At 41.0% G+C, this 19,215-nt stretch overlaps 1 protein-coding gene across 1 annotated transcript; it reads right to left on the reverse strand.

The window, feature by feature from the left end:
• Positions 1–6,742: 6,742 nt before the first annotated feature.
• jun (Jun proto-oncogene, AP-1 transcription factor subunit) lies at positions 6,743–8,897 on the reverse strand. Its single transcript, XM_029499789.1, has one exon. The coding sequence runs from the start codon at positions 8,480–8,482 to the stop codon at positions 7,499–7,501; it is 984 nt and encodes a 327-aa protein (XP_029355649.1). The 5' UTR covers positions 8,483–8,897; the 3' UTR covers positions 6,743–7,498.
• Between the last annotated feature and the right edge of the window lie 10,318 nt (positions 8,898–19,215).

Below are 19,215 nucleotides of genomic sequence, written 5' to 3' on the forward strand. Positions count from 1 at the left end.
CACGGGCAGTCAAGGCTCATAGATATCCCTTGTGGCCCAATCCAACAGAAGAGTTGTTGTAACTAAAAGTGCTGGAGAAGTGAATGTGTATTCATTTCAAGAGTGTCAGGAAACATATAATCAGAGCTGTTTGCGTATGAGGCTACGTATCTGTGTGCACATCATGGTCCCTGTGCTGATGTCCATTCATTGCCAAAAGCACCTATACCATTAGAACTGGACCACAGAGCAATGAAACAAAGTGGCCTGATGTGCTGGACTTCAAGGATCTGTCTTGTTGTTTCAGCTTAATGCCATGTTTTCTTTAATGTTTCACTCTGTTTTGTTTGAAAAATGTGGTTTTAAACAATATTAAACAGGTGGTCATAATGTTGTGGCTCATGTGCGTTTAAATCTGATACAGTAACAACAACGACAAAAAAAAACCATACTGATTAATCTTTTGTAAAAAGAAATAATATTTTTAATGGCGCAACAAGTAATTGATTATTATCCATTTTCTAAATGATCTTATCTGCGGGTGTGGTTCAAATACATACTTCCTGACACTGTTCTCAAGACATTCATGAGAACAGTGTGGTCTAATGGTTTTCAGCAATGTCAACTTTGCATTTTCATGCCACTAACCGACTTGTGTTCTAGATCATTTATAGTCTCTTGGCAGCACAGAGGCAGAGTTGTTAGTGATGTCGCGTTACATTAAGAAGGTCATGGGTTCAGTTCCCGGCGCTGGGGCCTTTCCGTGTGGAATTTGCATCTTCTCTTGCCTGCGTGGGTTTCCTACAGGTGCTCCCAACGTCCAAAGACATGCATGTTTAGGTTAAATGATAACTCTAAATTGTAGGTGTGAGTGGTTGTTCATCTCTGTCTGTTTCTTTATATTGGCCCTGCGATGGACTGGTGCCAGTCCAGGGTGCAACTTGCTCTCACCCAGTGTGAGTTGGGATTGGCTAAGTGGTACAAGATGGTTTAAGGAATGAATCATAGTATCATGCAAAGTTAATTTTGGTTGTGTTTTCAATATCTGACCTACTTTCTTGAATAAAAAATGGAATGACATCTGAAAAAATAGAGAAGAAATTATTGTTTAACACTAAAACAAAACCTAAACTGGCAAAGAGCAAATAAAATTACGCATACTTTCATAAATATGAAATCACAAGAGTTACTTTTTTATACAAAAGATAAAACATCTCACGATAACACATGCAGTGCCACAGAGACGCTTCAACTTAGAAAGTGTCCTCCTCAGGTGTAAAGTAATAAATATTTTTGTTGGTCCAAAACCACCCCAACATATCACAAAATCAAAAATGAGGAATCCAAATGATTTTGCAATCACAATATCTGCCAACATACAAGCAAGGTGATTTATTTTCATAATCTGAGTAATTTAAAACACAAAAACAGATACAAAGGTCTTCAGCTAACCCTAAGCATGCAGTTTCGACTATCTGTGTTAAAGAATATTCCTCTCATAGGAATATAGCGTAGGATTATGGCACACATTACATCAGTAAATTCTGCACCTCAACTCAGCTGACTGATCAGGGCCTGTTTATTCACCCTCTGTGGTTTCTGTCCTAGATGTGGCTGGTAATAGTTAGTCAGACAGTCATACATATGTATATCAGTTAACATGATATGACAGCCTTTCTTCCCAGCTTTGAGAAAACTTTGTGTCGATGGTAGATGTTATGCAGTATGGTGATGCTATTGTAGACATAAAGTTCTTCCGTTGTTCACTTGTTACTGGTTGTCACAAGTGTTTTTTCTCCACTTTATTTTTAATTTATGCCTGGCTTAGATTGAGTTGTTATTGTTTTGTTTATATTATACAGTCTTTTGGTTTGTCTATTTTTCTGGTTATTACTTTAAAGCAATCCTTTTTTCATAGTAGCTTATTCCTGTATTGGTGGGAGGCTAATCCCCCCTGGTGAGGTCCCTACGCTCAGTTCAGTCAGTCACATGATGACATAAACTAAATGAGAACTTTTACCAAACTAAAAAGGCCATTTTCACATAGACTTCAATTTAATCTGGCTGCTTTTTGTAACCGTTGACTCAAGTCATCAAGTTGTAAATGTTTTATGCATAAATTACATCTATTCAGCACAGTGGGAAACAGAGTTAACATTTAATGACACATTGATTCCTCTTGTCATTTTACTTTAATTCTTAAAATTACTTTCAAGCAGATATAGATTTAGAATTCGGGGGAAATGTACTCAGGTAAGTGGACTGTACCATCTACTAAATGCCAGAGACTGTTCTATGACTAATTGTATTAATCCACTCTTGTGGCAGTGCGTTTCCTGGTGCAAAGTAGAATGATTCAGAGTGGAAAAACTGGTAGGCTGGTGGTGGTTGTGTGTAGGGGGGGTCTCTTGGAATTTTGGTCTTTTCAGAAAACAGAAAGCAACAGTTCACTGGAAAAGTTAATGTGCTTCATCACCTCAGAAGATACTCACTGGGCACAACTTTTTGTAAAGGACACATACATTTTTAACCATTTTCAAACCAGCCAAAAAAAAAAAAAAAAAATTAAAACATTTTCAACATGAGAAATGTGTGCGTGCATGAATAACTAAATGGATAACATAATACTTAGAGGGGAAGTGGTACAATACAACTTAAAGTATTTCTTAAAGTATTGCATTGCATTATATGTTACAACATGAAGTCTTTGAAGTGTGCTTTGATGACTTTTATTCCTACTTGACCATTTTGTTCCTGGTAGCAAAAAAAAAAAAAAAAAAAAAAAAAAAAAGGGGAATCTTCATCACCTTTTGCAGATTGTAATGCAAATTTGAGATTTGATATCAACAATTTCATTTCCTTAAAATGTGGGTAGATGAAAGCTGGCTTCTTAGATTCCTTTTTGTTCTCTGCTGTCTGCTTGATCAGCTCGATCTGTACCTTGACTAAAGTTACAGTCATCTCATGCTCTGGAGTGTCTCCCCTCTAGGAAGACACACCTATCAGTGGTGTCTTTGTGGCCCACATGTCCCATGGGTGCAGCTTGGCCCCCGATTTAAGTGTCTTTACCACCTCCTGGTGTCCACCTCTGGCAGCACAGTGCTGAGGGTGTGTTGACTGAGATCTGTAGGGTTGGTCTTTGGCTCTGCCTCCAGCAGCAGCACAGCCATATTATTATGGCCCTTCTCAGCTGTAGCATGAAGCATTGTTTACCTCCATGCAGTCCTCCCCTCTATCACCTTACTGTTGAATAACTGTAGAAGAGCTGAAACCACGCTGTTATGCCCACCAGCTGCTGCACGACGTAATGCCATCCTTGTCCTTGGTGCTTCGTTTTGTATTGTGGGACAACAGTAAAGTGACACCATCTGATTTCCCATCCAGAGCAGCCAGGTGGAGGTAAGTCCTTTTCTCGTTGTCACTGTTAGTTGGGTTGGCTTTGACTGTCAGTAGCAACACAGTTATTTCCTTGTAAGGATGCTGCCCAGTGCAGAGCTTTCCCTCTCAGTCTGACTTCATTTGGATCTGCCTTGTTCTGAAGAAGCTGGATCACTGTGTCTGTGTGGTCCAGCTGACTGACTAAAGCAGAGATGTGAGTCCGTCTTAGGCTACTGCATTTACTTGAAATGACTCAGAACTCTAGCCCATTTTTCTTCTAGCACCCTGAAATGAAAAAGAAGGTCACGATTGAATATGGATTATTTACAAAGCAGCTTACGTATGGGTTAGGGTTAGGGTTAGGGTTATCATACTCAGAGTGATTCGCAAATAATATAAAGCATACAGGGTTGAACCCCCCTTTGGAGGACAGTTACCTGAAGACTTCAATGTATCCCTGTTTGTAACCGTTACTCTCTATCATTGTTCTCTCTAGCGGCTGAGAAGAAAGCAGAGCCTAGTCCTTCTTCAGTCAGAGCTCCTTTGGCTTTAGCTGGGGTTTGAACAAAACACAACTTTACTGTGTTTATGTGGAATTAACATCTAAAAAAAAGAAGTCAACTGCCCAGCAATGAATCAACATTACTATAAGGGTTGTGCTGTAGTCTGGTCAAGAGCCTCAACAACGCAGCTGGCGGAAAATTGATTCTTGATTGTATTTAATGGTTTCATTTATAACATCTCGTCAGTTTTTTCATTGAGCTGTTTTTTTGGGTTTTCTTTTGGGTTTTTTTTTTTTTTTTTTTTTTTTTTTTAATTTCTGGCATCATGTTGTGTTCTTTTCCAGTTTATATGTAATTTATTTTATTGCTATCCAAAATACCTTGCCTTATAGCAACAGACAGTTGTATCATCATCCACTGTACTGATTTGTCAAGATCAACATATCATTTGTGAGATTATGTGATTGATTAATAGTTTGTTTCCCTGAGATGGAACATGATAATTATGACTACAGTCATAGAGCATGATTTGACAAACAAATTTTCACTGGGCAGCAGAAAAGGATCTATAAGTGTCTCAGAATAATATATGATATGTACATACTTATGTAATAATTGGCTATCCCCGATGAATGAAAATATAAGCAGCCTTTTATTGTAATTAAAATGGCAAATATGCATAACTTATACACTAAACACAGAGAAGCTTTCAAAATAAATTAAAATTGTCAACATGCAGTGGTTCATGAATGCACATGCAAAATTTTATTGTCACTTCATATACTTCTGTGTAGTTTGTAATACAAAAATTGCATTATTCTTTATCATTAATTATGCAAGATGTAGCATTTCAATCTCTTTTCTTTAACTTCTATATTAGTTAATGCAATGTAAACAATATTTTGTAATTAAAATTTTCACATGACGTGTTTCTCTGTGTAATCTAAATCTGCCATGTATTTAACTGTAACTCTGTTATATATTTGGTTTATTTTAACTATATATATGTTATATGCTTCTCTTTGTTCATTTGGATTATCTGGTAGACCTCGACTTGTCACCACTGTAATCTTCTCATTGATTTACCCTTGGGAAGTGGATCCAGGATCAACTTGTCTCGACTCTTCTTATTATCCAGCGATTACAATGTCGGTTCACTTCCCGTAATACACGCCTCCTGTCGTGACGTACATCTTCCGAGTCTGCCCTCTCCTTATATGGTAAGGAAGGACACCGCTTTCCGGAATGATGTCATGCGGTCCCAAGTTTGAGAAATCAGAGCAGTTTAAAAGCAGGTGATTTGTGAAGTTAAAGTAAAACCATGATTTAACATCTTATATTAAACTATGCATCCTTTTTTTTTAATCCCGGACCATTCATTTTCAAAAGTGATTCATTTCTTCAGTGTTATTATTGATTATTGAGTTGGTCTAATGTAAGTGCACCTGTGTAGGGATTTATTGAGATAGGGAAAATGGCAAATAACACAACTGGCTGCAGCTATGCCTTCTTGTGAGAATCATCCACATGCACTCATGGGAAAATATTTTTTTTTATTAAATACAATAAAAGCCAAAAGGAAAGACAGAAAAACTAAGAACAAATTGGTAAAATATTATAGCATATAGGGCTGAGTAGACTTATATTTAGCATTTGTTTCACACGGACAAGCTAATATAAACTAAATTGTGTGACGCTGACCTGCAGAAAACATCATGCTTCACGGCTGTCTTACAACATTAAAAAGCTTATGTCGCCCTCTAGTGTTACGTCATTAGCGGTACACACTTGTGGCTGAGAAGTTTTGTAACCTGCCCTGTCCTGAGCCACCTGAGGCAATAACCGTCTATACACTGCTTTGAAATGGACATTATGTATTTTCTGTATTTGACTGGGACGTGATATTATGTTATGTTTCCACACTTTCAGTTTTATGCAGCCACAGTCTGATTTTCACCACAAGTGAACATTTGAAAAGTTGTAGGCAGCCACTATGTAGCCACAGTGGTTGTCTTTTAACTCCTTGTGTATTTGAGGAGCTGTCAGTGATTCTGAGAAAGATAGTGGCGTCCATGCTTTTGACTTTTGGTGGTTAGGCCCACTCTTTTTTTTTTTTTTTAACTGATCTTTTGTGTACTTGTTTCTTATTTCTGCTTTAAGCTATTTTTCTACGATGTTTCCAGTGTTATAATTGAAGGTTCAAATAATAAGACACAGATGTATTCTGATTTTGTATTCTTAAAATTTCTCACAAAATCACAGTGGCACTACACTGAGAAATTACTCTTTAATGCTGATAACAGTGTGTCTGTGTGTAGTGGTGGCCTGCTACAGACTTTGAGTTTTTTTAATAGAGTTGCTCACATATTCGGGCTTTCTTTATTTACAGTGGGACAGGAAGTCATGTTGAGCAACTGGATTGTGTAATATCAGAGAAGATCCTGTGATTTTCCAACTATGTACCATTAATATAAAAGTATAAATCAGTTATAGCTTTGAGGTCTTCCATTGAGATGCGTTGCTTTCCTAAAACCTTTATTTATTAACGGTAACAATATCATTTGACAGCGAAAGAAATGTATGCTTTCTGTCACATTTGCTATTAACATGAGGACAATGGGGGGTTGTGTAAGTCTCAATGCATAATCTTCTATGGGCTGAGATACCAAATGGAGAGATGAAGCTCTACATCCAAATTTGCAGAATTGGTCTCCATCAGTAAGCGAGACTGGTTTGTCAGGCTGCAACACAATCACTTACCCTGGATCAATAGTTGCACTAATGGAATTTACCTTGAGGTACTGGGAACTAGCAGCTCTTGCAACATGTTGCAACATGTTTTATTGTTTGAGCTGTTGACATGGCACACCCACTTCCAAGAACACAGAGGCAATGTTACTTCATTTTATCTTGTTTATTTTCTTAAATATTGATTAGTTTCTGAAGTGCTCAGAAAACAAAACATAAAAAATTATACAGTATTCTTATTACAAATGGTAAACATAAGTACTCCAAGTTGATCTTATATACATATAACAATGAGTGAAACCCCATTAACAACTTTAGAAAAAAACAAGTAAATCTTGAAGCTTTTCTAACTTAACTTCTTACAATTAAGAAAAATGTACACTGTACTGAAACTCAGAAGTCAGGCAGCTTTTGTTACAACTTTTCAGCCGTTTAGAGTTGGCCAACACACCCATGTTGGAGGCCAGTATGGCTACAGCAAGAAAAGTCTCTATTGCAAGTTCTTAAATCCTCTAATACTGAATTTCTCCTTTGATGGTCATAAGAAGACCCATGCAGAGCTGGGTGTAAATCAAGAAAACTTCAGTCCAGTCCTGTAAAAAAAAAAGAAAGAAAGAAAAACAGCACGAAACAGAAACAGAAAGGGATCCTGCTTGTTGCCATGCCCCCTCGGGTTCATGGCTCCTGTCACTGTCCCGAGCCCCCTCTCTGGGACGCACCGCCGGGGAGCGCATGGCACTCAGGAACTGTTGGTGGGGGCTCCCGGTCCTGCCAGCGTCGCGCCACATTAGCCCCAAATGCCGTCACGATCTCGGGAGACACAACCACTCGCTATCACGGGAAGCGCCCGTCTCAGGTCACTCGCAGTCTCTTTTCCCCCTCTCTCCAGCTCAGAAGGTCTGGAGCTGCTGCGTTAACATGAGCTGGCAGCCGCTGTTGACGTGGTTCATCACCTTCTGCTTCAGCTGGGCCACCTGCTCCCGCAGCATGTTGGCGGTGGACGCCAGCTCCGAGTTCTGGGACTTCAGGGTCTTCACTTTCTCCTCCAGCCTCGAGATGCGCTCCAGCTTCCTCTTCCGGCACTTGGAGGCGGCGATGCGATTCCTCATCCTCTTCCTCTCCGCCTTGATGCGCTCCTGGCTCTCCATGTCGATGGGGGAGAGAGGAGGGGTCTCTCCCGGCATCTCGGGTACGGTTTGGGGCTCCTCTTTGAGCGCCGTGAGCCGCGGGAGCTGGGCGGAGGAGGGCTGGCCGTAGATGGGAAGCTGAGGCGGGGCGGCTGGGAAGGAAATAGCCGGGGCTGAGGTGGTGTAGTTGGGAGCAGAGACCGTGCTGATGGCCGGGTTGAAAGTGTTCAGGTCCTCGTATACCGGCGAGTCGGAGCGCATGGTGGCGTTGGTGTTGTAAACTGTGGCACCGGCGACGGACGAGACGGGGGGCAGGGCGGTGTTGACACTGGTCTGAGGGGCCGAGGTGACGCTCACGTTGGCCGGGGCCGGCATGTGCTGGTGATGGAGCTCAGCCAGGGCCCGGACGAAGCCCTCGGCGAAGCCCTCCTGCTCGTCGGTGACGTTCTTGGGGCACAGGAACTGGGTCGGGGTCGGCGTGGTGGTGATGAGCCCGTTGCTGGACTGGATGATGAGCCGCTCCAGTTCCGGGGAGGCGAGCTTCAGTAAGCCCACGTCGGGGGAGGTGAGGATATCCCCGGCTTTGGCCCGCAGGTGAGGTTTCAGGGTGCCCGTCGGGTCGGAGAGGTTCAGTGTCATGTTGTGTTTCAGCGCTTTGGGGTTGCTGTATCCGTAGCCGCCGTTATCGTGCTGGGAGAAAGCGTTGAGTGAGTCGTCATAGAAAGTAGTTTCCATCTTGGTATACATAGAAGAAGAAAACCCCAAAAAACAAACGTAGCTATAAAGTCTTCTACAAAACAACTTTCGTCCCCCCTTTTTCTTCTTCCTGGTTTATCGGATGAGTTTAAAAAAAAAAAGAAGCAAAAACAAAACAACAACAAAAAAAGAACCACTGGTTTCCAAACGTCCTCTCTGTGCGTAAAACTTCCAAACTCTGAGAGCGCACTTTGTTTCTCGACACAGGAATCAGGACTTACTTCTTTTCAGCCGGCGGCGGTCGATTGTTCAGTGTTCAGTTGTAAAGAGTTCACAAAGTATCCAGACTTGTACGGAGTCCGTGAATTAAAAAAAAAGTGCCGAAGCGGCTTTAAGTTGTGTGTCAGACAGCAGAGTGTGTGTGGTGCGTCCTCTGCCGGGATGTGTGTATACTCTGAGCAGCACAGCGTGGAGACAAACCTTATCTGCTGCCGCTGCTTCTCTAAAAATAGCCATGATGTCATGACGGGGCGCTCCCATTGGCTGGGGGGCGTGTCGCGGCCGGCCCCCTCGGCTAAAGGGCCCGCCCCCTTGAGTAGACGACCACCCAGAAACTTCTTAATCTCGCGTTGGATTGTGGGATGAGGTAATGCTGTAAGGAGAGCGTAAGCGCAGTGCATTCTGGGATGACGTATTGTTTTTGAATATCTGGTTACCCGCTTTGCTGGTCGTGGCGGGACAGCCGGTGTTCACAGCTCACACTCAATGTTTCTCTTTTTGTTCACATTTTTTTAAGAGCAAGTTTTACACTGCTTAATTTTTAATTTATTAGCTAGATTTTTACTGTTTATTAAACTTTTTTGTGCATACAGAGGTTTTCATCCAGTCCGTTTAAAGACTTAAGAGTAGTTTGCACCGTTTCAACAGCGTATTATTTTAAACGAAGTTATTCTGTTTTATTTTTCAGATTCAGCTTTATTAGTTTTTATGCAGCCCTCATCAAAATAGTCACATTAAATTAAAAACCAATAACTGTTCCACTCTATTTTTGAATAATATCTACATAGCAACCAAATCTGTGGGTATGAACTGCAAAAAGTTCAGTACATGAAAACAAATTCAATACTTGGTACGTGGTTGTGCAGTCATGGTGGAAAGTCCTCTTGTTTTTTACTCTCATTTTACGTCTTGGTCTGGGATGTCACGGTGGTCTCTGGTTGGTGGTCCGACATAATTTACCTTATGACACACATACACATACAAAACCTGACATTTAGTACAATTGTAGTGTGTATGCTTAGATAATTAAAATTTGACACCTGGGCAGGTTAATACAAACAGACATATTTATTGAGACGTGCGTTAAAGCTCTGTAATTTATCCAAAGTGCAGTGCCAAGTTCATCTCACTGAGTCTTGTGTTCTGGTAACGGCCTTTACTGAAGATTTAAAAACCTGTTAAGTCAGTCATTAGGAGACAGATTTAATAGGGTCTTTTGCTTTTACTACAGTAAAGAGCACATATCTGTAAAGCTGAGAGTAAGACCTTTTTATTATTGCTACAACTACAAATTGTTAAAGATAGATCTACAGATTGTCCGTTCGTCCTCATAAAGAGCAAGTACATTTCCTATTATCTATGTCAGGGTGTGTAATTAGTGTAGTGCAGTCCATTGTCCCCTGGCCCTTGGTCAGAAATCACTGCTGGTTTAATGGCAGAAGGTTAACTGGTGTGTCTCATATGTTCCCCTCTACTTCTCCACGCTCCTACTGTCTGGGTCATCTTCTGACCTGGCGGCTTTACTGCCCACTATCTCCAGAACATCACATCGAAATATGCCCCCCATGTGTGACAAGTAAATCAGTCCCCTGGCGCTGGCAAGCTCAGGGAGGCACCTGATGAGGATCAACCGGATCATAAAAAACCATCATAGTCTGACTTTTTATTGCTGCTAATATTATCTTTATGTACTGTTGTATATGTCAGACTTTGGCAATCAATAAACTGAGGTATAATCTGATCTAATTGGTTGACATAAATGATCTTGTGCAGTTTCTTCATGATTTAAAATTCTCTGGAGAAGATTTAGTGTTATGGCGTTACAGAAACTATGGGCGATGTAAGATTATTTTCATAGCATAAATTTATAATTGCTAACTGTTCTTGTCAGTTTCATTTATCTTTTTATAGTTTCACAACAATTACTCTGGGGATTAAATGAGAGGAAGTAAAATAAGGTTAAGTTGTTTAGTTGCTTGTTTACCCCAAATGTTCCACTGGCACAGTCTAAAATATTTATCCACTTTACTTCATTCATCTATCTATGACTGCTTTTCTTCTGAATTAAAGAAGATGAAAGAATCATAAGTAGGTGGTCCGGTGCCCGCCACCTGACAGCAGGGATGCTCATGTATGACTTCACCCATTGTCCAAAATCACTGAAAAAGAACTTAAGGCAAACCATGTGATGCCATTTAAAGTTATTATCTAATTAAAATGAAAGTGCTTTCAGAGTCAAATCCCATGGCAAAAGTCGGTCCTTGGTAAATTCTGTTTTATATACTTTCAAATTGTCTTTCATACAGAACCCCTTAAATGTTTCAATATGACTGGATCGCTGCATGAGTTGGGTCTGCATTTCTTCCCTGTTCCCTGTTCCCTGTTCCTTGTTTCCCTGGTTGCCATGCGTAAAGTTATAAAGGGGTAACCACAGCATGGTATTCTGCCAAAGTAATTTTTTGTGTTTGGGGATGTATGGGAGTATTAGCATGGAGTACTAGCTGTGTGAGTGACTATTCAAAATGAGGTTGGGATATCCTGCTGTGACCTTGGTTCAGAGCCTGGACGTTTGGTCACTTATGGTCACACACAGTAAGCTACCTATTCAGTATTGTCCCTGGATGTTGTAGCGTAAAGGCAGAGGACTCAAAGGAGAGTTGGTAACACTGTCGAGAACTGCTGCCAAAAAGTAGATGCATCCAAATTTAATACTAGTGTGTATTTTTGTATGTGTCTCTCACAATGGATTCAATTCCACCACCATCTAACTAAGTAACTCTCTTTAAATGCTTGCAGGCCTTTTCGACATGAATTACAGCAGGATGAAGACAGAGATAGCTTTTTACTGCTTTCCATCAAATCAGAATACAGAATAAAATTTGAAAGAGCCAGAATTCAACAAATTCATTAGTTATTCATGCTCTGAAGACTTTGAACTTCTTTACAAAATATCACAGCCATTTTAAGGAAGCTCATGTGAAGATACTGTATCTTAGTCTGAAGTAATGTGGTTGAGTAATTTTTTTGCACTCCCTTTTCACAATTGCAATTGAACACACTCTTTCAAACAAACACATGAAAAGTACCGTGTTCCTGCTCAGCTGCATCCTGGCCTGAGGGGATACGCACGGACATTTTGATTTGTCTAGTCCTTGGCCTTTCCTCCCAGCAACCCTTGATGAACTTTTTTATCACCAGCAACCCCTCTCCCCCAGCTTGACCTTCACTCCCTCCAGCCTGACATTACCTCTCCCCTCTGGACGGATCCCAAAAGTCCTCAACTTACACTTTTGCCTCTCTCTTATCGCTCTCCTCCTCCTCTGTTCTCCCTCGCTCGTCCCTCTCCATCTCATCTTACTCCTATCAGTGGCTGTTCAGGCAGCAGGATTTCCCCTGTGATGGAAAAAGGCTGTGGCTCAGTTGTATTGTTTTAGCAGTTCTTTTCAGTAAAATCTCAGAGTGCCCTTTGTTTTTGTATCGGTCTCGTTAAACAACTACAGTAGTCAAAATACTGCACGTTGTGAAGGACAAACCGAAGTCTAAAGCCAAAACAAAACGTTAACAACAAAAACAACAAAACAAAACAAAACAAAAAACAAATAGCCCAAAAAAGAGAGAGAGAAAAATGAGTTTGATCTTTATGTCAAACTGAATATCCTTTGCAGGGTGAATGAGAGCAAGGGAGACAGACTGCTACGACCTTTGAGACAGTGCTCACTCACAATGGTCTTCGCCTGTGAGAACAACTGTTGTTTAACTTGTTACGTGAATGAAAAAAGGGGTCTGTTGGTCTCTAAACCAATAAAGGCCATGCACTTGGCTGTGTGCATGTGTTAGAGTTTGAGTCTGCCTGTGCACTGTAAATGCATGAATGTGTAAGCAGTTTCATCAATGTGTGCCCAAAACATTTAGTGTGACCGTATCAACATTTCAAAGAATTCTCATGAGAAATAAGAGAGCAGATTACGTAATTTGGTTGAACAAATTACAATATTTAAATCTTGAATCAGGTAACAATTGAATGGCATATATTCAAATTAAGATTTAGACTATAGGAAAACTATATATCAACATGCTTATATGTCAACCTAGTTCTACTACAGGAAGTAGTCTGTGCTACTTCCTGCTACAGAAGGCGGTAGGCGTCCATTCATCAAGGCAATACTAGCTTATATATAGTTGCTAAAATACTTGGATAAATGGATAAATAGTTGAAAAAGATACAGAACAGGCAGACAGACATCCGATTATTCTGTTTTTGTTGTTGTCTCTAGGTTGACAAGAGGGAAACTGGCTTATTTATTGGTTGGAAGCCCACAACAGAGCAGTAAAGAAACAAAAAAACCTGAAACTTGTTGCCATGTTGGAAGAGGTGAAGAAGGGAAAGAGGAGCGATGGAAAACATTTAGTAGACATGAAAATTGAGGAATCTTCCTTATTCCAAAAAAATAGCAGTAATGGAGCTATTTAGATGTCAAATTATCTAGCTTTCAAAAACCCTGTGTAAAAATGTATATAAACAATCAGGAGATTGTTGGACTCAATGAACACTACGTGCCAATGTGTTTGGAGTGTGCTGGAAGACACGGGGACAGCAGACAAACCAAGCCAGGGGGGTTGCATTGCACGACCATAGCGCCCAACTATCTTTACCATCTACGTTTATATATAATACAATACAATATACAATAATTACTGTAAAGTGGTTCAGTCATTTACACTCTGAAATGAATCTAAATGAAAACATTACGAACAAAACTTCACATCAGTTTATTGGATACATTTGTGGGCGGGAGCTAACAAAGGACTGGGCACCAGTTGGAAAAAAAAAATACTTGAAGTGGCCTGCTGTTGGATTCAGTCTCCAGGGATCTGAGACTTCTCATAATCAATGACAACCTCTGTTTTTTTTTTTTTTTACTGCACAAACAGTATATTATTCCTCTCCTTCCTTCTTTGTTCTTATCCAGCACCACATTTTTGCCTGAATAAACACACACACACACATTAACAAGACACTATGGCAGTCATTTTTACAATGAAAAAGAAAAGATGCAGCTAAATGAGCAGTGTCTTTTTTTTCCTACAAGGATTTACGACAGGAATCATTGCATTTGAGTAATCCACACACACTGACATGCACATTGAATCTGGCTGAGTGATGTCTCATTGTTCCGCCCCTTCACCAAGTGTAGAATGAGTATTTGATGTCCGACAGGGCTTTTTCAGCCGCTGTTTAAATTAATTTGCCCATAAAATGAACTGTGATTCCCAGCAGCCTTTCTGGCACCCTCACCCACAAAAGACTTTATTAGCTTTGACAATTAATCGTCGCTAACTACCTAGACTAATCATATCTTTGATTTATTGGTTAGAATCATATGGAATATTGATCGTCGGCTCTTATTTTGACCCTTTCAGCTCACTGTAACTCACTCAGGCAAGCGTGCGATGACATCATTGGTAAGGGTGGGAACATTGCAGGTCCTTTGACTTTACTTTGCCTTTTTAGGCCACAGATACTTTTTTTAAAATCATGACTAGGGCAGCAGAACAATTTCAGACTTACATAGGCTCAGGATTGTATGTTTGTGGGGCTGCATGTCTGCATGCATTTTTATTTGTTGTCTCAGAGTAATTTAATCTATGAGAGTGAGTCTGGGCCTCATTATGTAAATTAAATAACCTCATCTAAAGCGAAAGGCAAAGTGAGCCACAGCAGGACTTTCTCTCTCTTCCTCCTACATACACACCCACCCGCACCCACATATACACACACACACACACACATAGTGAATACTCAGAACCTCTAACACATGCACACAGGCAAAGTAAATGGCCCTTTTGACACTGCAGAGTAGATTGGGTGCACAAGTGCAGAGTGTGTGTGTGTGTGTGTGTGTGTGTGTGTGTGTGTGTGTGTCTGGGACCTGTATGAGTCTTCAGTTGGCTCTGTTCAGCCTGTAACAGGGAGGTGAGTGTGTGAGTTTGTCACCAGGGAGAATGATCGATAGCTATTAAAACCCACCAGTACCTCAGTCCAGATGGAAGACTTTTGTGTGCGTGTGTGTGTGTCTGTGCCTGTGTATGTGTATGTGTATGTGTGTATGTGTGTGCTTAGTAGTGATCAAGCACCATGTTTGTACAGGTGGGACACTGTATGGCAGCAATGCTAACCTGTTCCACTCCATTTACCCCTGCAGGCTGAGGGACCTTACCAACCGCAGAAGGTGTGAGTGTTTTTGGTTTAGTATGTCTTGGCTGCATTTGCATGTTTGTGTTGTTTGTGTGTATGTGTGTGTGAGTTTTGAATGTGTCACTAGGTGGTTGTCAGTGTGTGTTGTTGGTGTGGCTACTTGCTGGTTATTCTAGCCAAGCTTTTCAGAGGCAATGAAAAAGGTAAAATAGAAAAGGGGGTGGGAGAGTGGGGTGACAAGACTGAGTAATTGTTTTAGGTCGAGGAGTTTCAGTCTGTGGCAGCTAGAGATCGAAAGAGAGAAAAATGGACGTTTGTACTTGAAGAGAGAACACAAATACAGGCTGAAAGAAAGAGGGAGTGGCTTTCACAAATAAAATATGGCCTGGGGCATAGTGAATATTTGGTGAAATTATATTCATGCTTTATTGGATATATGATAAGCATACGTGAACTTGATCTGGCAGGATGGACTCCTATGAAACAGGAGACATGCAGCTGCAAAAAGCAAATCTCTTCTTTCTCTTTTCGCTCATGCAGACAAGCATGTGCACCAATGTATGCATATGCACACACACACACACACACACACACACACACACACACACACACACACACACACACACACACACACACACAGATCATCTTCACCACCCTCCTCTGAGGCAACTATGAAACCTGATCACAGATCAATATTGAGAAGTATTATTGCTGCCCGGGTGGGGGCTCAGACATTGATGGCTGGCATGCTGTTAATTGAGGGATTGTATACCATTTTATACTGTAACATCACAGAAAACACTCTCTCTGACTGACTTAAGGTGTGCAGTGAAATTACATATCAGGGCGCCTCAAATGTTACTCGGGTTTGATTATTATTTCATGCACTGTAAATAAGGCCACTGAAATTTGCCCTAGAATGGCCACAGGGGGCACTTACAGAATAATGCTAAATGCTAAAACATTGCGTAACTATACCACAAATACTGGAAAATAATAAAGTCTGCAATCTTACAAAGTAACACTGCATATGTATCTAAATTGGCTCTGCAGTATCAGTTATAAGCTCCTGGTCATACCAAGACAAATACGGCTGTAACAGTGAAACACATATTTCTGAATTTAGTCAACAATTTTTTTGCGACTTGTGCTAAATACAGTAACACTTGAAATGTTAAGTGTTCATGAGGACCTGTAACTTGCATTCGCGCGCATCTAACAATAGCAACAAAACTGTAACTCAGCAAAGGTTAAGCTAACTTTTGGCTGAATGAAATGCCCACTTTGTCAGCCAAAGCACTTGAAAATGATTTTGTATTTGTCTTTTGTTCATCCTTTGTTGTTTTGGTTAGTTGCCATGGTGTATCCCACTAAAGGAAAATTCTGGACTCAGTGGACAGGAGACTAAGTCATCTGTTGTTTTTCCTAATTTCGGCGCTTTGCTGTATATTCTGTATTTTGACACCAGAAACCTCAACAGAGATCTATTGTAAAACTCTTACATGGGTCACATACGTGTGTGTGTGTGTGTGTGTGTGTGTGTGTGTGTTGTACTTGTTCTTATGTTGTTGGGCAAGGCTGAACGGAGGAAGCTGGAATAGCTGAGATTGTTGACTGATAGCAATCTGTTCTGTTTCCCCATGTAGTTGTTGCAGTGTCTACCTTTGGCTGTTAGTGGTTAGTGTGTGTGTGTCTACATTGTGTGCACTTCCATTAAATCAACAACAAAACTCCCTAACCAGCCTTAGCCCTATTTTATGATACCCCTCACTTTTTTGTCTCTCACTCTCTTGCTTTGGGAGTTTCCTCTCAGTGACTCTCAGGTATCATTAGAGGGAAATGCTAATAAACATGTTGGTTGTACTGCTCTCATGCCGACCTATCAACAAATATTTGGAGTTATGTGGCACCTTCTGCTGACATTCCAGGATCTGCTGTTTGGGTACGTTCTTCTGTCAGTCGCCTCTCTTCACTCATTCGTCTCCTCTCCATCCAACTTTCAACCCTCCTCCTTTCCTTTCTCACTCTTTCACCCTTCTGCATCTCCGCTCCTCTTTTCTCCCTCCCACCAGATAAATGGACTCTTTGTCTCCTGAGTAAATGCACTTGAAATCAGTAGTTGGAACAAGTGGCTCTGTCAAACAGCAGGAACACACTCTGTAACTGGGCATTAATGCAGATCTAGAATAGCCACTGCTTTGTCATTGTAACTCACTAAAAGTAGATTTGACATGCCCAAATCTTAACTATCACCTTAATCCTGCACTGTTAATAATCTGTACCAATAATGTAGTTGGACATTAACAGCTAGGCGAAATGAAACAGTCTTGACTGGACATGAAAGGTCATGTAAGCAATTATTTCCCGAGCTGGTGTCAGTGCAATGAGCAATTGCACAAAAGATTCATGAATGCATTTACATTTAGTTACCCCGAACATAGGTTCCATTCAGTCATGTATGTTGTATTCAAGTGCAACTTTGTGATACTTTATTCTTAATACTTTTACAGCTTGAGATTAGAAAATTTAACATCAGCTAATGGAGTGTCGGTTGATTATATGAACTTCAATCAGCTACAGCACTGAGAAGGCCGGTTACATATCAATTGCAAGTACTAATTAACTAATGATGTAACTTAAATAATATGACACCTAATTTGACCGTTTTGCATAAAATGAACTTTCAGCTTTCTTGTCCCCAGATAATCATTACATTAAGTTGTCATTCGGCTGAGTTACTGCCAGGCTGCAGAAAGCTACAACGATTGTTTAGCATGAAATCTAAAACCTCTGAGAAGGGATATATGTAAGCAGTGAGAACGGGCCTGCCCAAGGTTATACGTGCAGTCTTGCACGCACATACTGTATACACGCTGACAATCTCAGATTAGTTTGAGAAGTAGGTGCCATCACTTGCATGCAGGAGCAGGGTAGCTGTTGTATTGTGCAGTCCTGCAGGCATGTCTGCATACTGATGGAAACCAGGAGCGCAGGAGTGGCCCATCTTGTACAATTCATCTCAGAGGCTTGCACTGTGATGTGACACGCGTGTGTGTGTGTGTGTGTAAGTAGATGCTATACCCTGGCTAAATATGCAGCACAATTTATATTCTTGTGGGATATGACTTTTGGTCCATTCATCAGTGTAAGGAAGGACATTTATGAGAAGTCTGATCTGAATTCAGACTGTTGTAAACTGGTGTTTTTTTAGTGTCCTATAACTGCTTACAATGAGGCAAGAATCTAGAAGGTCAGCGCTCATAAACACTGTCTAATTTTCCCTAAGTGCCTTTGTCTGATATTAGATTATTTTGTGTGGCCTAGTGTGTTTTATAGTATGTATGCTGAAATTTTGTGACCCTGATAGCTACTTAAATCAGTAGGAGTCAATAGCGTGAATGTCTCTGAGTAATCAGTATGTGTAACTTGGACCGGTAAATATGCAGTAGGAGGGAGTTCAAATGACTATTTTCTTACAAGTTCTCAGAGGAGATAATGATCTTGCAGTGGTAGGATGTGTGTGAATTTATGTGTATGCACATTACATGAATTGAAGGTGGTGGCGATCAGTGGTTAACTTCATGGAATGTACTTCCAGCCTCTAAGCCAATCATTAATCTCTATGTACTCAGTGTAGCTCAGGGTGCTCTGGCCGTGAGAAATCTCTCCCAAATCAACTCTTGACTTAGCACACTTGGGTTTGTATGTGCCTGTAGTGTGTCTGTGTGTGTGTGTGTGTGTGTGTGTGTGTGTGTGTGTGTGCGCGCGCGGATATGTGTGCAGTCAGACTGGTTTGTCAGAGAGGAGTAGAAAAAACATGCCTCGGTCGAAACTGACTCCATGGCATACATATTAACACACATTCTGCCATGTTTCACTTACAAACACACACACACAAAGGCTGGTGATTGAGTGAGCAGTTGGAATCCTGTATGCACTCAAAGTCCTGCCTGTATCTCAGAAGGTTAAGGGCCTCAGCCCTTATCACATACTGTGACAGTGTGTGTGTGTGTGTGCGCACATGCATTAGACTCCTTGTATGAATGTGTTTGTATAACCCTGTGCACATGTGTGTGTGTGTGTGTGTGTGTTCATGTTTGAGAAAACACAGACTGGCCCATGGGACTGCTCGGGCTGTGTGTTTTGGCTCTGTCAGGCAGACCATTATGGTGGCGTCGAAGGTCAGGTGGTCTGGCCAGAAGGCCCACATATATTTGTAAGTGAGAAGCGGCCATGCAGGCCTGATGAATAACCTCTCAGGGATGCTGATGAGCTCTCTCTTAGTTCCCAGTAGGTTTGTGGGATTCTG

Source organism: Echeneis naucrates, chromosome 4 (genome assembly GCF_900963305.1).
Source record: "Echeneis naucrates chromosome 4, fEcheNa1.1, whole genome shotgun sequence".
NCBI classification, from domain to species: Eukaryota; Metazoa; Chordata; class Actinopteri; order Carangiformes; family Echeneidae; genus Echeneis; species Echeneis naucrates.